This window comes from Takifugu flavidus, chromosome 12, assembly GCF_003711565.1.
Source record: "Takifugu flavidus isolate HTHZ2018 chromosome 12, ASM371156v2, whole genome shotgun sequence".
NCBI classification, from domain to species: domain Eukaryota; kingdom Metazoa; phylum Chordata; class Actinopteri; order Tetraodontiformes; family Tetraodontidae; genus Takifugu; species Takifugu flavidus.
Genome location: NC_079531.1, coordinates 7,449,019 through 7,462,748, shown reverse-complemented (window position 1 = coordinate 7,462,748; position 13,730 = coordinate 7,449,019). Strand labels below are relative to the sequence as shown.

Genomic DNA, 13,730 nt, shown 5'->3' with positions numbered 1-13,730 from the left:
AGTTTTGCTCAGAGCCAACTCCCCATTAAGGAAATACCCTATTGGCTGTCAAACAAAGTCGCTACAAGTGAAGAAGAGTGACTCAGGGGACTCAAAATGTGAGCAAAAAATACCTTAAATATTTTCTGAAGTGCAAAAAGACATCTTATGTGTTGATTCTGTTTGGTGTTTTTCTATTTGACCATTGAAATGGCTCAACTTGACCATTAAAACTTCATATGAGTACATTTTAATTTTTCCTTTTTAACTGAATGATAAATTGATTAAAAAGACTGTGGGGGTGAAATTGCAGATGTTACACACCCAACCATCTCCTTTATCTTGCCTCCCCCACATAGCCAAAACATATATTTGTTCAGGAGCCCTCCAGACATACAGAAGGAGCAAAAACAATTAATAAATATACATTGCTTGCCCTTCGTCCCTGTATTTTAGTAGAGGATAGAACAAGATTATACAAGTTATTTTCACTCAAGTCTTACGATACCTTCCTGTATTCTGAATTTCCGTGGTTACTGACTGTGGTTACCAGCTACCAGTAGATGCCAGTAGTATGAGCAGTGTATTTTTCCTTTGATTAGTGTAGATGTATGACAATGCATAATAGACAAGGATAATAGATGCCATTGGAACTAAATAGTACGTATTATAACGTGGCATATGTCAGAAGCTGACATAAAAACGCCTTCGATCTTTAGACTGTGTTACCTTCAAAATGTTAAACATGATTTATGATTCATGGCTGAGCGGCGGTGTTGCGCATGCGCGGTGCTGGATGCTTCTCCACCCAGACCACGGACTCCTGCGGGAGGCTGCTAGGAGCCTGGAGCCCGGAAGTGCTTTGAAACGGACGAGGAGCTGACTGCAGCACTCGCTGACAGCAACTAACAGCGGAACTATACGTGCTTTTACGTCAGTCTCCAAAAGAGCAGAAAAGTGTCAAACGACACCAGAGAAATTCGCCAGATAAAATTAAGTCACAAAGGCGATTTGTAAGAATCTTAGGTGTCGGCACAAGACGTTCTGGCTTCTACTGCCATCTAGCGGCTAGTCCTAGCACTACAGGAGCAGCCAGGACTCGTGTGCTGTGACCCAAAAGAACAAAATCCTGGGTCTTCACGTTGACTCTCCTGAAAAGAGACCAACCCTAACTTAATTTTGGCAAGGGTACGTCGGTCTCTACAGAGGTTGAGGGATCTCTTAATATACTCGACCCTCCACAGAAAAACACAACTCAAATTTTACTTTAGTATGAATTTTGAACCATATAATCTGTTCAATTACACACATTTTAATCAAATGGGACTATGGATGCCTGTTCAGCGTGACCTCTCCGTCCCTCCTTGTAAAGGAGGTTCAGCATGACCTTTACCACGTCACATTGTTGTCCAGGTTAGTCGATTTGCAGATGACATTTGATTTGTTTTTCCTGATGCACATCATCTGAACCCGACGTCTGACCCGGGGTCAGTGTGTTCTGACATCGCTGTGATAAGATTGATTCCTGGAGCAGGATGATAATGAATATGTTAGGCTGCATTAAATAAAGATTTTAGCATTAAAATATAATATACTGTATATATATATATATATATATGCAGTCGTATATATGCGTCAATGGAGTGCAGCTGACTCCAAACACCAGCTACTGGTCGACAGGGCAATCGCCCAGGACTGTAGGATGCAGCACACCAACCTGTGCACTGCCTGGATTGATTACAAGAAAGCCTATGATTCAATGCCGCACACATGGATACTAGAGTGCCTAAAGCTGTATAACATCAACAGGACACTAAGAGAGTTCATCCAGAACTCCATGAAGCTGTGGAACACGACTCTGGAGGCCAACTCAAAGCCAATTGCGCAGGTGAGCATCGGATGTGGCATATATCAATGCTCTGTCCCATAGGCCTAAACCCCCTCAGCCAGATCATCACCAAGAGTGGTTATGGGTACCAGTTCCGAAGTGGAACAACCGTCAGCCACCTCCTCTACATGGACGACATCAAGCTGTATGCCAAGAACGAGCGTGACATCGACTCCCTGATCCACCTCACTAGGATCTACAGCAAAGACATCGGGATGTCATTCGGGCTAGACAAATGTGGGCGGATGATATCTAGAAGGGGAAAGGTGATCGCAACTGACGGGGTTGAACTACCTGAAGGGAACATCACAGATGTGCAGGACAGCTACAAATACCTGGGGATCCCGCAGGCAAATGGTAACCATGAGGAGGCAGCTAGGAGGTCAGCCACAGCCAAATACCTGCAGAGGTTAAGACAGGTCCTGAAAAGTCAGCTGAATGGTAAGCACAAGATCCAGGCCATAAACACCTACGCCCTGCCAGTAATCAGATACCCTGCTGGCATAATACCCTGGCCACTGGAAGAGATACAAGCCACTGACATAAAGACAAGGAAGCTCCTCACCATGCACGGAGGGTTTCACCGTAAGTCCAGTGTCCTGAGGCTGTACACAAAGCGAAAGGAAGGGGGCCGAGGACTAGTAAGTGTCCGAACTACTGTCCAGGAGGAAACAACAAGCCTCCAAGAATACATCTAGAAGATGGCCCCCACTGACGCACTGCTGAGTGAATGCCTCAGGCAACAAAAGCCCACCAAGGAGGAGGAACCTGAGGGGCTATCATGGAAGGACAAGCCCATGCATGGAATGTACCACCGACAAATTGAGGAAGTGGCTGATATCGAGGAAACATACCAGTGGCTGACAAAGGCCGGGCTGAAAGACAGCACAGAGGCACTAATCATGGCTGCACAAGAACAGGCCCTGAGCACCAGAGCAATAGAGGCCAGGGTCTACCATACCAGACAAGACCCCAGGTGCAGACTGTGGAGATGCCCCTGAGACAGTCCAGCACATCACAGCAGGGTGCAAGATGCTGGCAGGCAAGGCATACATGGAGCGGCATAACCAGGTGGCTGGCATAGTGTACAGGAACATCTGCACTGAGTATGGGCTGGAGGTCCCAGGGACCAGGTGGGAGACACCCCCGAAAGTGGTGGAGAACGAGCAGGCCAAGATCCTGTGGGACTTCCAGATCCAGACTGACAAGATGGTGGTGGCCAACCAGCCTGACATAGTGGTGGTGGATAAACACCAGAAGACAGTGGTGGTGATAGATGTAGCAATCCTGAGTGATAGCAACATCAGGAAGAAGGAACACGAGAAGCTGGAGAAGTACCAAGGGCTGAAGGAGGAGATGGAGAGAATGTGGGGCATGAAGGCAACAGTGGTCCCAGTGGTGATCGGGACACTAGGGGCAGTAACACCCAACCTGAGTAGATGGCTCCAACAGATACCAGGAACCACACCAGAGATCTCTGTCCAGAAGAGCGCAGTCCTAGGAACAGCTAAGATCCTGCACAGAACCCTCAGACTCCCAGGCTTCTGGTAGAGGACCCGAGTCTGAAGGAAGGAGGCACCGCCCAGGAGGGCGAGGAAGAGATATTATATATATATATATATATATATATATATATATATATATATATAAATAAAGGTCACACACACACATATATATATATATATATATATATTACAATAGAGTATTTCAAAGATTAACAACATCATGCCACTTGTGTTTTTGTTTATGTGAAATTAGGGTATTTATATAAATAATCAATACAGGAAGCTTTTGGATATGATCGCTGATATTACTGATCAACTATAATCTAGTAGATTTGTAATATCTAAAACAAAATAGTCTGAATCCTAAATACACTATAAGGTTTTCAGCTCCTGCAATCTATATTCGTGCCACTAGATGGCACTACGTGTTTCTCATTGAGCAGGAATTGAGCGATAACCCGAGACACTAAAAAGTCTCCAGTGACACTTTTTCCGGACAGTAATACTGATTATGTATACTTTGGTATACAGAAGGACCAGGACATCCTGCTAGGCTGCTGCTAAAGGCTTTAAATATTTACCTTAGTTAATGATTAAATGGCTTAAGTTTCTGATTTCATGTTACTACTGAGCCCACAACCCTGCCCCCACCCCCAAAATAAATCAAATGCAAGTTTTGAATGTACAAAACCGATTTTAATTAAATAATCCAAACAAAAAAGAAATAAGGCAGACAATTTTTCATTTGTTCATTGTTTTAGGTTCCGTTTGGGCGACCGTATTATCCACAGTTGAAAAGCAATAATCTACATTTTCACTTAGTTAAACTCTGATTCACACATCACTTCCTAACAATAAAGTGCTTTGCTTCAATGTTCCAAAAAAAAAAACTTCTATTCAATCATATATGCTGGCGAAACATCCGCAGCCCTCGATGAGACGGTGGAAATAGTCACACACAAGCGGCCTACATCGAGTGTGTGTGCTTCATGCTGTAAAGTCCTGCGTGTTTCCATTTCAGACTATTAATCACACACAAGGACACACTCATTTAATCAAACCCTGTGTTGCCGTACAAAGAGGAACCACTTGATGATTTATCTCTGCAGGGGCGGCTCGAAAAAGTTGATTCTCTCACAGAAAAGGACGCCCACGCTGGAACACCTTGTGTTTTCGTTTCCAAGGCCAGACTTCCTGAACTCTGCTGTGTGCTGGACAGACTGAAACCACAGCGTTCCGTTGTCCTAGTGCATGTGTCTAATGACTCCGCGTCCCCGTGAGATTTAGCGCTGGACTGGATTCATACAGAAGCAGCAGCAGCCGTGACGCTTGCTCCGTTTTGATGTCTTTGTCAGTGCGTCCACATGGTGTTAAGATGATAACGAGGACTTCCTGTGAAGATGCATTTGATTTCGGCTCCTCGCGCTTTTCATTTTTTCCCCCTCTTCTCTTGGCGTTGAAATAGAAACCCGAACAGATTTCAGCGTTTTGTAAGCACGCCAACCGACACACAAAAAATCTCCACTCAGATGAAATAAAACTAAATTTGTCTCTTTTTTTTTTCCCAGTTTGACATCTTTTCTAAGCGGGACGTCAGTGTCACTTTCGTTGTGAAGTGTGATCTCAGCGCCGCCGCACATTGTGCTCCATTGTGCTCTTTATGTGCGAAGCTTTGATCACATGGCGGCAAACGCTGCATCGCAAACCCGTGAGATGGATCCAAGATGGACGCCGACAGCTCGCTGGAGTCTCCTACACGCTCCCGACGCTCCTTCACAGCGGAGGAAGGCACTTTATTATTTCTAGGTGTTCTCCAGTCGCTTAATGGGATTTACGTCCTGCTGCTTTGAGTGACAGGCACTTGAACACCTTTCTGCCCTGTTGCTATGGACGAGAGAGAAAATGTCACCATCCTTTAATAAAATATCTGAGACTGATGCACAAATGATTGCGGAGAACTTACCCAGTTTGTACTTCTCCTTAGCTTCAGCTCTCTCTTTGGCATCAAAGTACCAGACGGTGATAGCGTATCTGCAAGACCAGACAAAAACATCTAAATAACTCGCAGATTACAGATAATCTCTGTGGTCAATCATTGAATATTTGCAATGGTGCTATAGGAGAGAAAATTATCCAACGATATATAAGGCTTCAAAATAATAATTAAATACTAATAATTTTCCACTTAAGTCACTGAGCTAGCCTGACAGTTCACCTCTAAAGTCTTGTGCTAACGGCTTACAAATAAAGCTGGATCAAAAATATATATTTGATAAAGTTCAAGTCTGGACTGACCCAGTGATAGAGGTCAGCTGACCTCTATCAACTTTTAGTGGAGAGTTAACTTCCCCTGTTCTGGACGCTCCTGTGGGGCTGCGTTGTTTATTCCTGTCTGCCGTGTCTGCACTTCTCCAGCACGAGTCTTGCAATTGAACCCCCCCCCCTCCCTCCTGCAGAAGCCCTCAGGAAACACATACTTCCTGCTCACGGCTCCACCTCACCCGTGAGCAACGACACGGACGGGAGGAGAGGAAATGCTCTCTGACTTGTCTCATGCATCATCAAGCGATGTAAACCAGCATGGGGGCAAGTGTTCAAGTCAGCGTCACCTCCATGAGTCTTGTATTTCTTTTGACTGAACCTGTTTGTGCGTGTGTGTGATACAGAGTGCGTTCACAAACGCTCGCTCACCGGGTGGCGAAGGCTGGCTTCACTTCATGGGGGTTCCTGCGATCGGACCAGAAGATGAGCAGCCGATCAAACAGAGGCTCGATGCTGGCCACCACATTTTTGCCTTCGGGGTAGATCTGCAACATCCCTCCTTGTGTCTGTGCACATACAGGCGGAGCAAAGAATGTACCAAGTACGGCACGAACGACTGAAGCTTGTGGGGCCGGTTGTCCTCACCGTCTTCTCAACCTACCTTAACATCCCAGTTCTTGTTGAGATAGTAGATACACGTGATGAAGCGTCCGTCGCCGTTAGGGTTATCGACATGCCGCACGTACCCTGCCCCGTTACCCGGGTAACAAGCAACCATAGCCTACCGAAAGACAAAGAATGAGACCTTTAGTGGTGCAAAAATTGACATTGTGATGGTATATGTTGTAGTTTTATGCATTTTTAAAGTAATGACATTAGTTTACGCACTAATTGTTGTTTAATTGTAAAAAAAAAAAGGGTTGGGAATATGTCAGGTCTGCGTTCGGGCAGGTGCACTTGTCACAAAGGCATAGGCTGGCATTTCCTGTGCTCCACATCTAAACGTTGGTGTGAAAGCGGAGACGCTCCCGGGGATTGTGGGAGAGCCCAGGCCTGCTCAGGGCAGCCAGACTGTGCATTTCAATCCAGAACAACAGCAGCAGCACCTGACTACAATCACGCTACGAAACACAGAAATGTGCTCACGTTTTAGCGACAGACGTGACATCAGGCCGCGCTAGCAGAGGATTCTGGGTGAAAGCCAGCGGATATTAAGCTGTAGATCAGCAGTGGGATCGTTCGTGACTAACAGCTGCAGCATCGAAGCGCCCGACGTCGAAGCTCCGTGTGAACATTTCCATCTTGAGGAACTCAAACAGCGCTCGCCTCCGCTCCTAGCAGGATGGCACCTGTTCTCAGGATCCTTCTCATGGAGCCTTTAGAACAAAGCAGCTAATTGTTGTCCTCATTCCTTCCTTGTTCGCGGCCAAGTGTGTGTTGGCTGTGTGTTAGAGGCCAAGCTGTCATCTGTCATTACTGAGCGACGCTCACAGTCGGAACTCATTAACCTTCACCTTTAGCGGCGTGTTCCATCTAACAGGCAGAGCTTCTGCTTCAGGATGAAGAGATGAGACGCACACAGGCACAGTCATGCAGACAGAATCTTCAGAAATACTTTTGAAAACATTTCATTGTCTAAGAGTTGCAAAATATAAATAAAGCAAGCGTTCACTGATATCTAGGATGTATCATGAAGGTGCGGTAGCCCAAGAGCTACATCACGGGCTACCGCTTGACACACTCCTCTAAAATAACAAATTGTGTGTGTGTGTGTGTGCGTGTGTGTGTGTATCAATAACTTAGAGTGGGTAACAGAAAGATCAATATTCAACACTTTATTATTATTAATCTCAGCAATTGTTCAGATGATCACTAGACCCTCTCAACCATAAGAAACTAAACCATTTTAACAATTCATAAACTATGTTGAACCATGTTTTAAAAAGTTATGCAACATTTAAAAAAAATAACTTTCATATTGAATAAATCTTAACTGAACAAATCTACTGCAATTCTGCTCAAAATCTGTTCCATTTTATAAAGACACTTTTTAGCTCCTGGGCCTTCTCTGACTGTAGAATGCTTCCCGGTGGGTCGTTAGCATTAGCATTGTAGCTTTCATGACGCGTAGTGAAGCGTCGCTCCACATTGTGCCGCTTCGCCGTCATCACAGTCGCCCCACAAATGCAACATACACACCTTCCTTTCACAGTAGTAAAAAATTACTCTTCCTCCCATTCACTTTGAAAATGATAAATTTACTGTCTTCTTTTTGCCATGTTTTTGGGGTAGAAAATTGCACTCCACCCACCATCTTCACTTCCCGCTAGTTTATTCTCCACAAGCGCAACGGTTCTTTCATGCGCACAATACTGACATTTGAACTAGGTCAGAGTTCACCTTCACTTTATTTAGATTTTTATTTATTTTTAAGACATTGTCATTTTAAAATCTATGTAAATGCAGGTGTGATTTTAAAAAAAATACCAGGAGAAAAGATTTTCTTAGACGCACCTCACTTGCGAGTTTTGCTATTTTTAGAACAGGCTTGTGGGCGACTCATGTGGTCATTGCGGGCGACTTGGTGCCCACGGGCACTGTGTTGGTGACCCCTGCTTTATACGCAGCAACAAATGTGATTATGGGTGTGTGTTCCAGCTTTCCCCAGCAGCCTAGTATGGCTACGTTTTTTTCGTATTCAACTTTCAAGCAGCCCCAGCAACTGTAATTAACCACATGCCATAGGCCACAGCAGACAGCTCAGCCCTCGCCTGCAACATAAACATCTAAAATACATGCACAAGGATTTTGAGAAAAACAAAGAACATCAGAAGAGAAACATTTACTATGCCGTTGGATCCAAGTTGTAAAACCAACTGCAATAACTTAGCAGTCATTAGCCGTGTGTGAACCACATCCACGAGCTTTCAGGACACCTCTGTCTGTCTTACACTCGCGCACAAAGCATTCAGGCGCACGGCCAGATCCAGGCTGTCGTCTCTGCCGTCCTGGCTCCTCCATCCTTGCCAGAATCGGTAATGTGGTGGGTTAACTTCAGGTGCCTGAGGGGCCTCCACATTAGCAATACTGGGATAGAGTTGACGGCCAGACGGGCAAAAAAAGACCAAACCCTGATCTGGACACAGATCCAAATAAACTCAACTGCTGCAGAGCAACTACAGATAAATTCAAATGTGCAATGTAATCACAGCCTCCTAAAATATACTTTCACTTTGCTAAAATCAAAAAATGTGAAGCTATTGCGACAAAGTACCCGCTGTAATAAAGCCTGAACGTGGTCCAAACAGCTGAGGACAGCATAAGGTCACTGGATGAACCAGGACCGAACCCTAACGTGCACAAACATTAACCGTACGGATGAGCAAAACCAGCTTCTAAATTTGTAACGTGACGTTCCCGAGGCTGCCACCGGTACAGAAACCTGCAATGAAGAGTGAGTCACTGCGGAGGAGTGCGCGGGGGGGGGGACAGGCCCGGGATCCTGCTCGTGGCTCAGCACAACCCTGGAAGGTACAGCAGGGCGACGCATTCAGGCTGAATGTCAAGAACAGTGATCCAACACGTTGGCAGGAACGCGGGCTCAAATATCAGCCCTGCTATGACGACAATGGCCCATATTATGTGTGACTCAGCACAAACACAGCGAGCCGCACGGGCGTGCTTACGTACGTAGGGCTGCGTTTATCAACCCTGTGTCGCAAACGCCGACTCTGACACCTGACAACGCAAATCCAAAGTACAAACAGGGTGGATCACGTTACGTTTCAGGGGACAGTTTGATCAAGCTGCCCGAGTGACTCGTGAAGTCTCGGACGTGTCCGAGGACACAATTGTGCTGCTGGACACACTCTAAAGTCATGTGCTGCTCCGTCCTCCCACCTCCCACCGAATGTCGGCCTCTTCCAGTCAGTTCCCTCCCTCCCATCCTCTTGTAAGTTTCCCTGCACCAAGACAGTTCCCAGTAATAAAAGACGTTACTCCCAGCCATCCCATAATGCCGTTCTGCCGGTAATATGCTAACCTTTCCAGATAAAGTTTAAAAGGAAGTCCGGCCCAGATTCCCTGAATAATCTTTTTTTTTTTCAAATATGTCGTTCTGTTCCTCTGGCTATCATACACCGTTGTTAGCTTTGTATCTGGCCAGTTACCATGGTAACAGCTTTAAACTACTTCCTCTGTGTCATATTAGGCTTCTGGTCAGGTGAAGAAGAGTGTGCGAAAGACAGAAAATTACAAAAAGTCAGTCACAATCGCTTTAGTAGTTTTAAAGGCAAATGAAAATAAGGATAAATAAATAAGGATAACTTTCATTAAAAGAAAGACTGAAGCAAAGTAGTGTCCTTGGACATGTGCCCTTCCTGAGGCCTCCTCTCCACACACCCAGTTGGTAACCTGCCACGATCTTTCATAATGCAGGATTAAACAATATTTATTACCCGGAAGGACAAGATCAGCTACCAAAATGTCATGTGTGTTGCTAATAAAGTGAGCTTGATCTGACTGGAAAAGTAACATTAATTCAGCCACGCTGTCAAGGCAACCAGAGTGGAGACACGTCAGCATAAAGGAAGCAGCTTCCACCTCCTGGATCCACTGGGATAGATCAGTGGAATCACATCGGCTTCCTAAACAGTCCCTCTAGTCCCTCTCTTTATAGATCCAGGCAGCACATCATGTGTCCGCCTGACCGCTGAAACGCTGAGGACCTGTTGGGTAAAAGTCCGCACGCAAATGTAACAGCCGACTCACAGCTGATAGAGCGAGGGACGGCCACGTCGATTCCCTCCGTTCCTCTTGTTTTCTGCACTTTTCATTCATTCAGTCTGAACCGAACATGCGCACAGAGGAAAAATTGCAAGTGCTGAGCCACGACAGGGAACAGAAGGAGGGTTCCACCTTATTCACCACATTGGGGAAAAAACTATAAACGCGAGGAGACGCCGGATGACGTACGGACTAAAAACCTATGTGAGGAACGGCTGAAAGGAAATAAACAAGAGAAGACGTCAATCAATAAGGTTTGCAATATGGTTTGAAAAGCAGGTCTGCATCAAACGTTGCCAATAGGGTTTTTTTTCCAAAGCCAGAGATAAAGCGATGGCAGAGGAGATAGAAGCCGAAATGGGATTTTTTTTCTTCTTCACAAGGAGTAAGAGGTGGTATCAAGCACGGGGCAGGTCTGAACACAGACGGTAAGCCAGTTCAGGAGGACAGCTCAGCCCCTCTTACCGCTCTTCTAAAAACTAGAAACGACTCCTGACTCTGCTGCTTCCTCATGTGTGTGAAGGAGTTCAAGAGACCGATCGCCTTTAACGGACGGAAAACGCGATCCCGGCACCACCTTAAACCCCCCTCTTACCTTGGTGCGCCCGTTGATGACGCAGTCCCCGAGCTGCCCGTTGGCGGCGCTGTACATGACGGCTTCGTCGATGTGAGCCATCAGGGTACCGATGCTCTCGCATCCGGGCTCTCGTCCCTCCACCCAGGCGATCTGGTCCCCGCGGATGTTCCGAGAAGGGATGCTCTTCTGGCTCACCAGCTGCCCGCCCCGGAACTTCCCCGTTTGGTTTAGGACCTCCACCTCCTGCAGGACCCTGTCGCCCAGCTGAGGGCCAAGAAAGCTGTCCTTCACGCAGATGCCGTAGTATTTCATGCAGGGGACGATGTACTGCTGGGCGATGCGCTCCGCCGACCAGCCGGACCCCGCCTGGGGGATGCGGGCGGGGATCATGTCCGCTTCGTCTGAAAATGTCTGGCTGGGGGCCGGTGGCAGGCCCGGCGGTCCCGCTGGATGTCTGTGGTACTGATCACTCAGAGGTGCGGCGGAGGTGAGGGGCGACTGGGAGGTGGCGTAGTGCACGTCATTGATAATCTTCTGAGAATTGTTGAAGGTGACTGAAAGAGGGGCCACTGCTCGATTCATTCTGGCAGCGCTTCCATCAGCCAATCTTCTCCTTTTGGCGTCCAAGCCTCCTGAAGGGAAAACAAGGTCCACAGAATTCACCAACCCTGACATGAGGCCATTAAACTGACCCGAGTCCAGGTCCTGATTCTCTCCATTTCTCCGTTTCTGTGGCTGGACCTGGCGGGCTTTCAGGTCACCGTTGGTCCTCCTCACTACAAAAGGGCACTTCTCGTGCGTTGTCCAGTCCCCGTTCTGCACCAGCCAGCCTCTGCTGGTGAGAGGGTACACGGGATCGACTGTTACACCAGCCATCCCCTTCATTTGTGCTGGATAAGCGTTCGGCGTGTGCGCCAAAACCCCCATTTGACTTCCTTCCACGGTGGCGGACGGAGACACCACACCACCGTTGTAGAGAGGCAAGCCGGTTTTGGACAGCTTTGTCGGCGTGCTGATAGCCGGGGAGTCGGTCTGAGAGGCCAGACCCCCGAGGAGCTCCTCGGCTGTCGGACTCCCGACAGGCGCGGCGCGGAACCCGTTCAGCCCCATGTCGTCCCGGCTAATGTCGGCGGCTCCGGGGGGGAACTGCTGTCCCCCCGTCCCTCCGTCCCACTGAGCTCTGGCGGCCGCGGATCGACGGGATGAGCTTGGGTTTAAAAGGTCCGTGCGTCCCAAGCTCTCCATTTCATATCGTCATCGGCTGGATGCGCACGTAGCTCACGTCCTCGCTTCATTTTCTAGCCGAACCGCTGCTTCCTTTAAAGAAGAGGATTTTTGACAGAACTTTCATCTCCAAGTCTTCTTTTTAGCCGGCCTGTCCACAATCGATGCTTTCATTTGTTTGTTAGGATCCTTCTTTAAAACATGTTGAGGAGATCTGCGAAGGGTAAACGGCACACTTTAGGCCTATTTATAGCACAGTGCAGATCAGTTGTCATGGTTATCCCAAGTTATTACATTTATGCGCTATAAACAAACACATAACGTGTAAAAAAAATGCGGCTAGGGGCAAAACGGTCGACAAATGATAATAAAAAACCCTGAATGAACACATCGTTTAGTCCCCCCCCCCCCCCCACTCAGTCGTTTACAACATTTTAAAACCAAGCTGAAATTCTTACTTAAATGCAACATTTGCCCATTTCTGCATGTTAAAACACTTTAACCCCTCACCTTTATCCGCGATTGATAAGCAACTAAACAGCCTTCACAGGGTCGACTCCCTCAAACATCAAACGCGCGTAATATCAATATTCGTTGGGTTAGAACGTCTATCGGGAAACCAGTCAGCCGTGTGCATGGTAAGATGACATAAACCACTGTTACAAAAGCCACAAAACGCCCTTGAGCGCAGCGCAGCTCCCTCTTACCTCCAGCCCACAGCGGGGTAAATCCACACCGAGCCTACGTGACCGGCTGAGAGTACGCATGTTATTTCCGGGATTGTCTCGCTCGTGCGCGCTCGCGGCGACCCGTCCAATTTTTCTTAGCGGTTATAAATAAAATCCGAAGCCGCCCTCAGCGGGAAGGGGGGGCGTCGGGCACCCATACAAGGCACCTCCAGTCACCCGAAAAAGAGTCCTGCGTCGGGTCGGAGAGCCTCCACGTTCTCCGTGAGTCTGTTTCTCGGCGATGTGCCCCCTCTCCTCCCCCTCCCCCGCTTTTTCCTGTCATTTACATGCACACCGATCACGTGACCAGCTGCTCCGAGACATCGCCAGAAAAGCGTCGTTTATAATAATAAAAATATTATTTTATTATTATTATTATTAGTAGTAGTAGTAGTAGTAGTAGTAGAAGTAGTAGTAGTAGTAGTAGTAGTAGTAGTAGTGTTCTTTGTCCAAATCTTGTGGAACAACCCCCCCACACACACACACACAAACACACACACATAAATTCTATATATTCTAAGACTTCCACACCGACTTTTCCTTCCCACCAATCAGCCAAGGCCCACTTAACTCTTTACATTAGAGCCCAACAACATATTTCTATAGCAGGAGGAAGTGAGATAATGTGCTGTTTTAAAGCCAAGCCAGGGGTTACTGTGTTGGATTAAAGACTCATCCTGGGGGATTAGGGACAGGGTCTATCAACAGAACATTGACATACCACATCCATCAGTGCTGCAGTGCGGGCCACATATAGGCTGAGGCGAACCCACAGAGCAGTG

At 47.1% G+C, this 13,730-nt stretch overlaps 1 protein-coding gene across 2 annotated transcripts; it reads right to left on the bottom strand.

The window, feature by feature from the left end:
* Positions 1-4,046: 4,046 nt before the first annotated feature.
* egln2 (egl-9 family hypoxia-inducible factor 2) lies at positions 4,047-13,210 on the bottom strand. Of its 2 annotated transcripts, none has more exons than XM_057049433.1 (6): positions 12,928-13,210; positions 11,015-12,434; positions 6,296-6,415; positions 6,064-6,200; positions 5,336-5,403; positions 4,047-5,256 (listed from the first exon to the last, which is right to left on the bottom strand). In XM_057049433.1, the coding sequence occupies exons 2-6, from the start codon at positions 12,239-12,241 to the stop codon at positions 5,204-5,206; spliced, it is 1,605 nt and encodes a 534-aa protein (XP_056905413.1). In that variant the 5' UTR covers positions 12,242-12,434; positions 12,928-13,210; the 3' UTR covers positions 4,047-5,203. The 2 variants fall into 2 exon arrangements, with proteins under 2 accessions (XP_056905413.1, XP_056905414.1); XM_057049434.1 differs by having other exon boundaries at positions 12,731-13,207.
* Positions 13,211-13,730: the final 520 nt, after the last annotated feature.

What these genes read in the sequence shown, in the direction of transcription:
- egln2 (XM_057049433.1), bottom strand. Translation starts at nt 12,241, where the DNA reads ATGGAGAGCTTGGGACGCACGGACCTTTTAAACCCAAGCTCATCCCGT. An exon ending in AAGCCAGCCTTCGCCACCCG is followed by an intron (nt 5,404 to 6,063) that starts GTGAGCGAGCGT and finishes CTGGTCTTGCAG; the next exon opens with ATACGCTATCACCGTCTGGT. An exon ending in TAAGGAGAAGTACAAACTGG is followed by an intron (nt 5,257 to 5,335) that starts GTAAGTTCTCCG and finishes TCTCGTCCATAG; the next exon opens with CAACAGGGCAGAAAGGTGTT.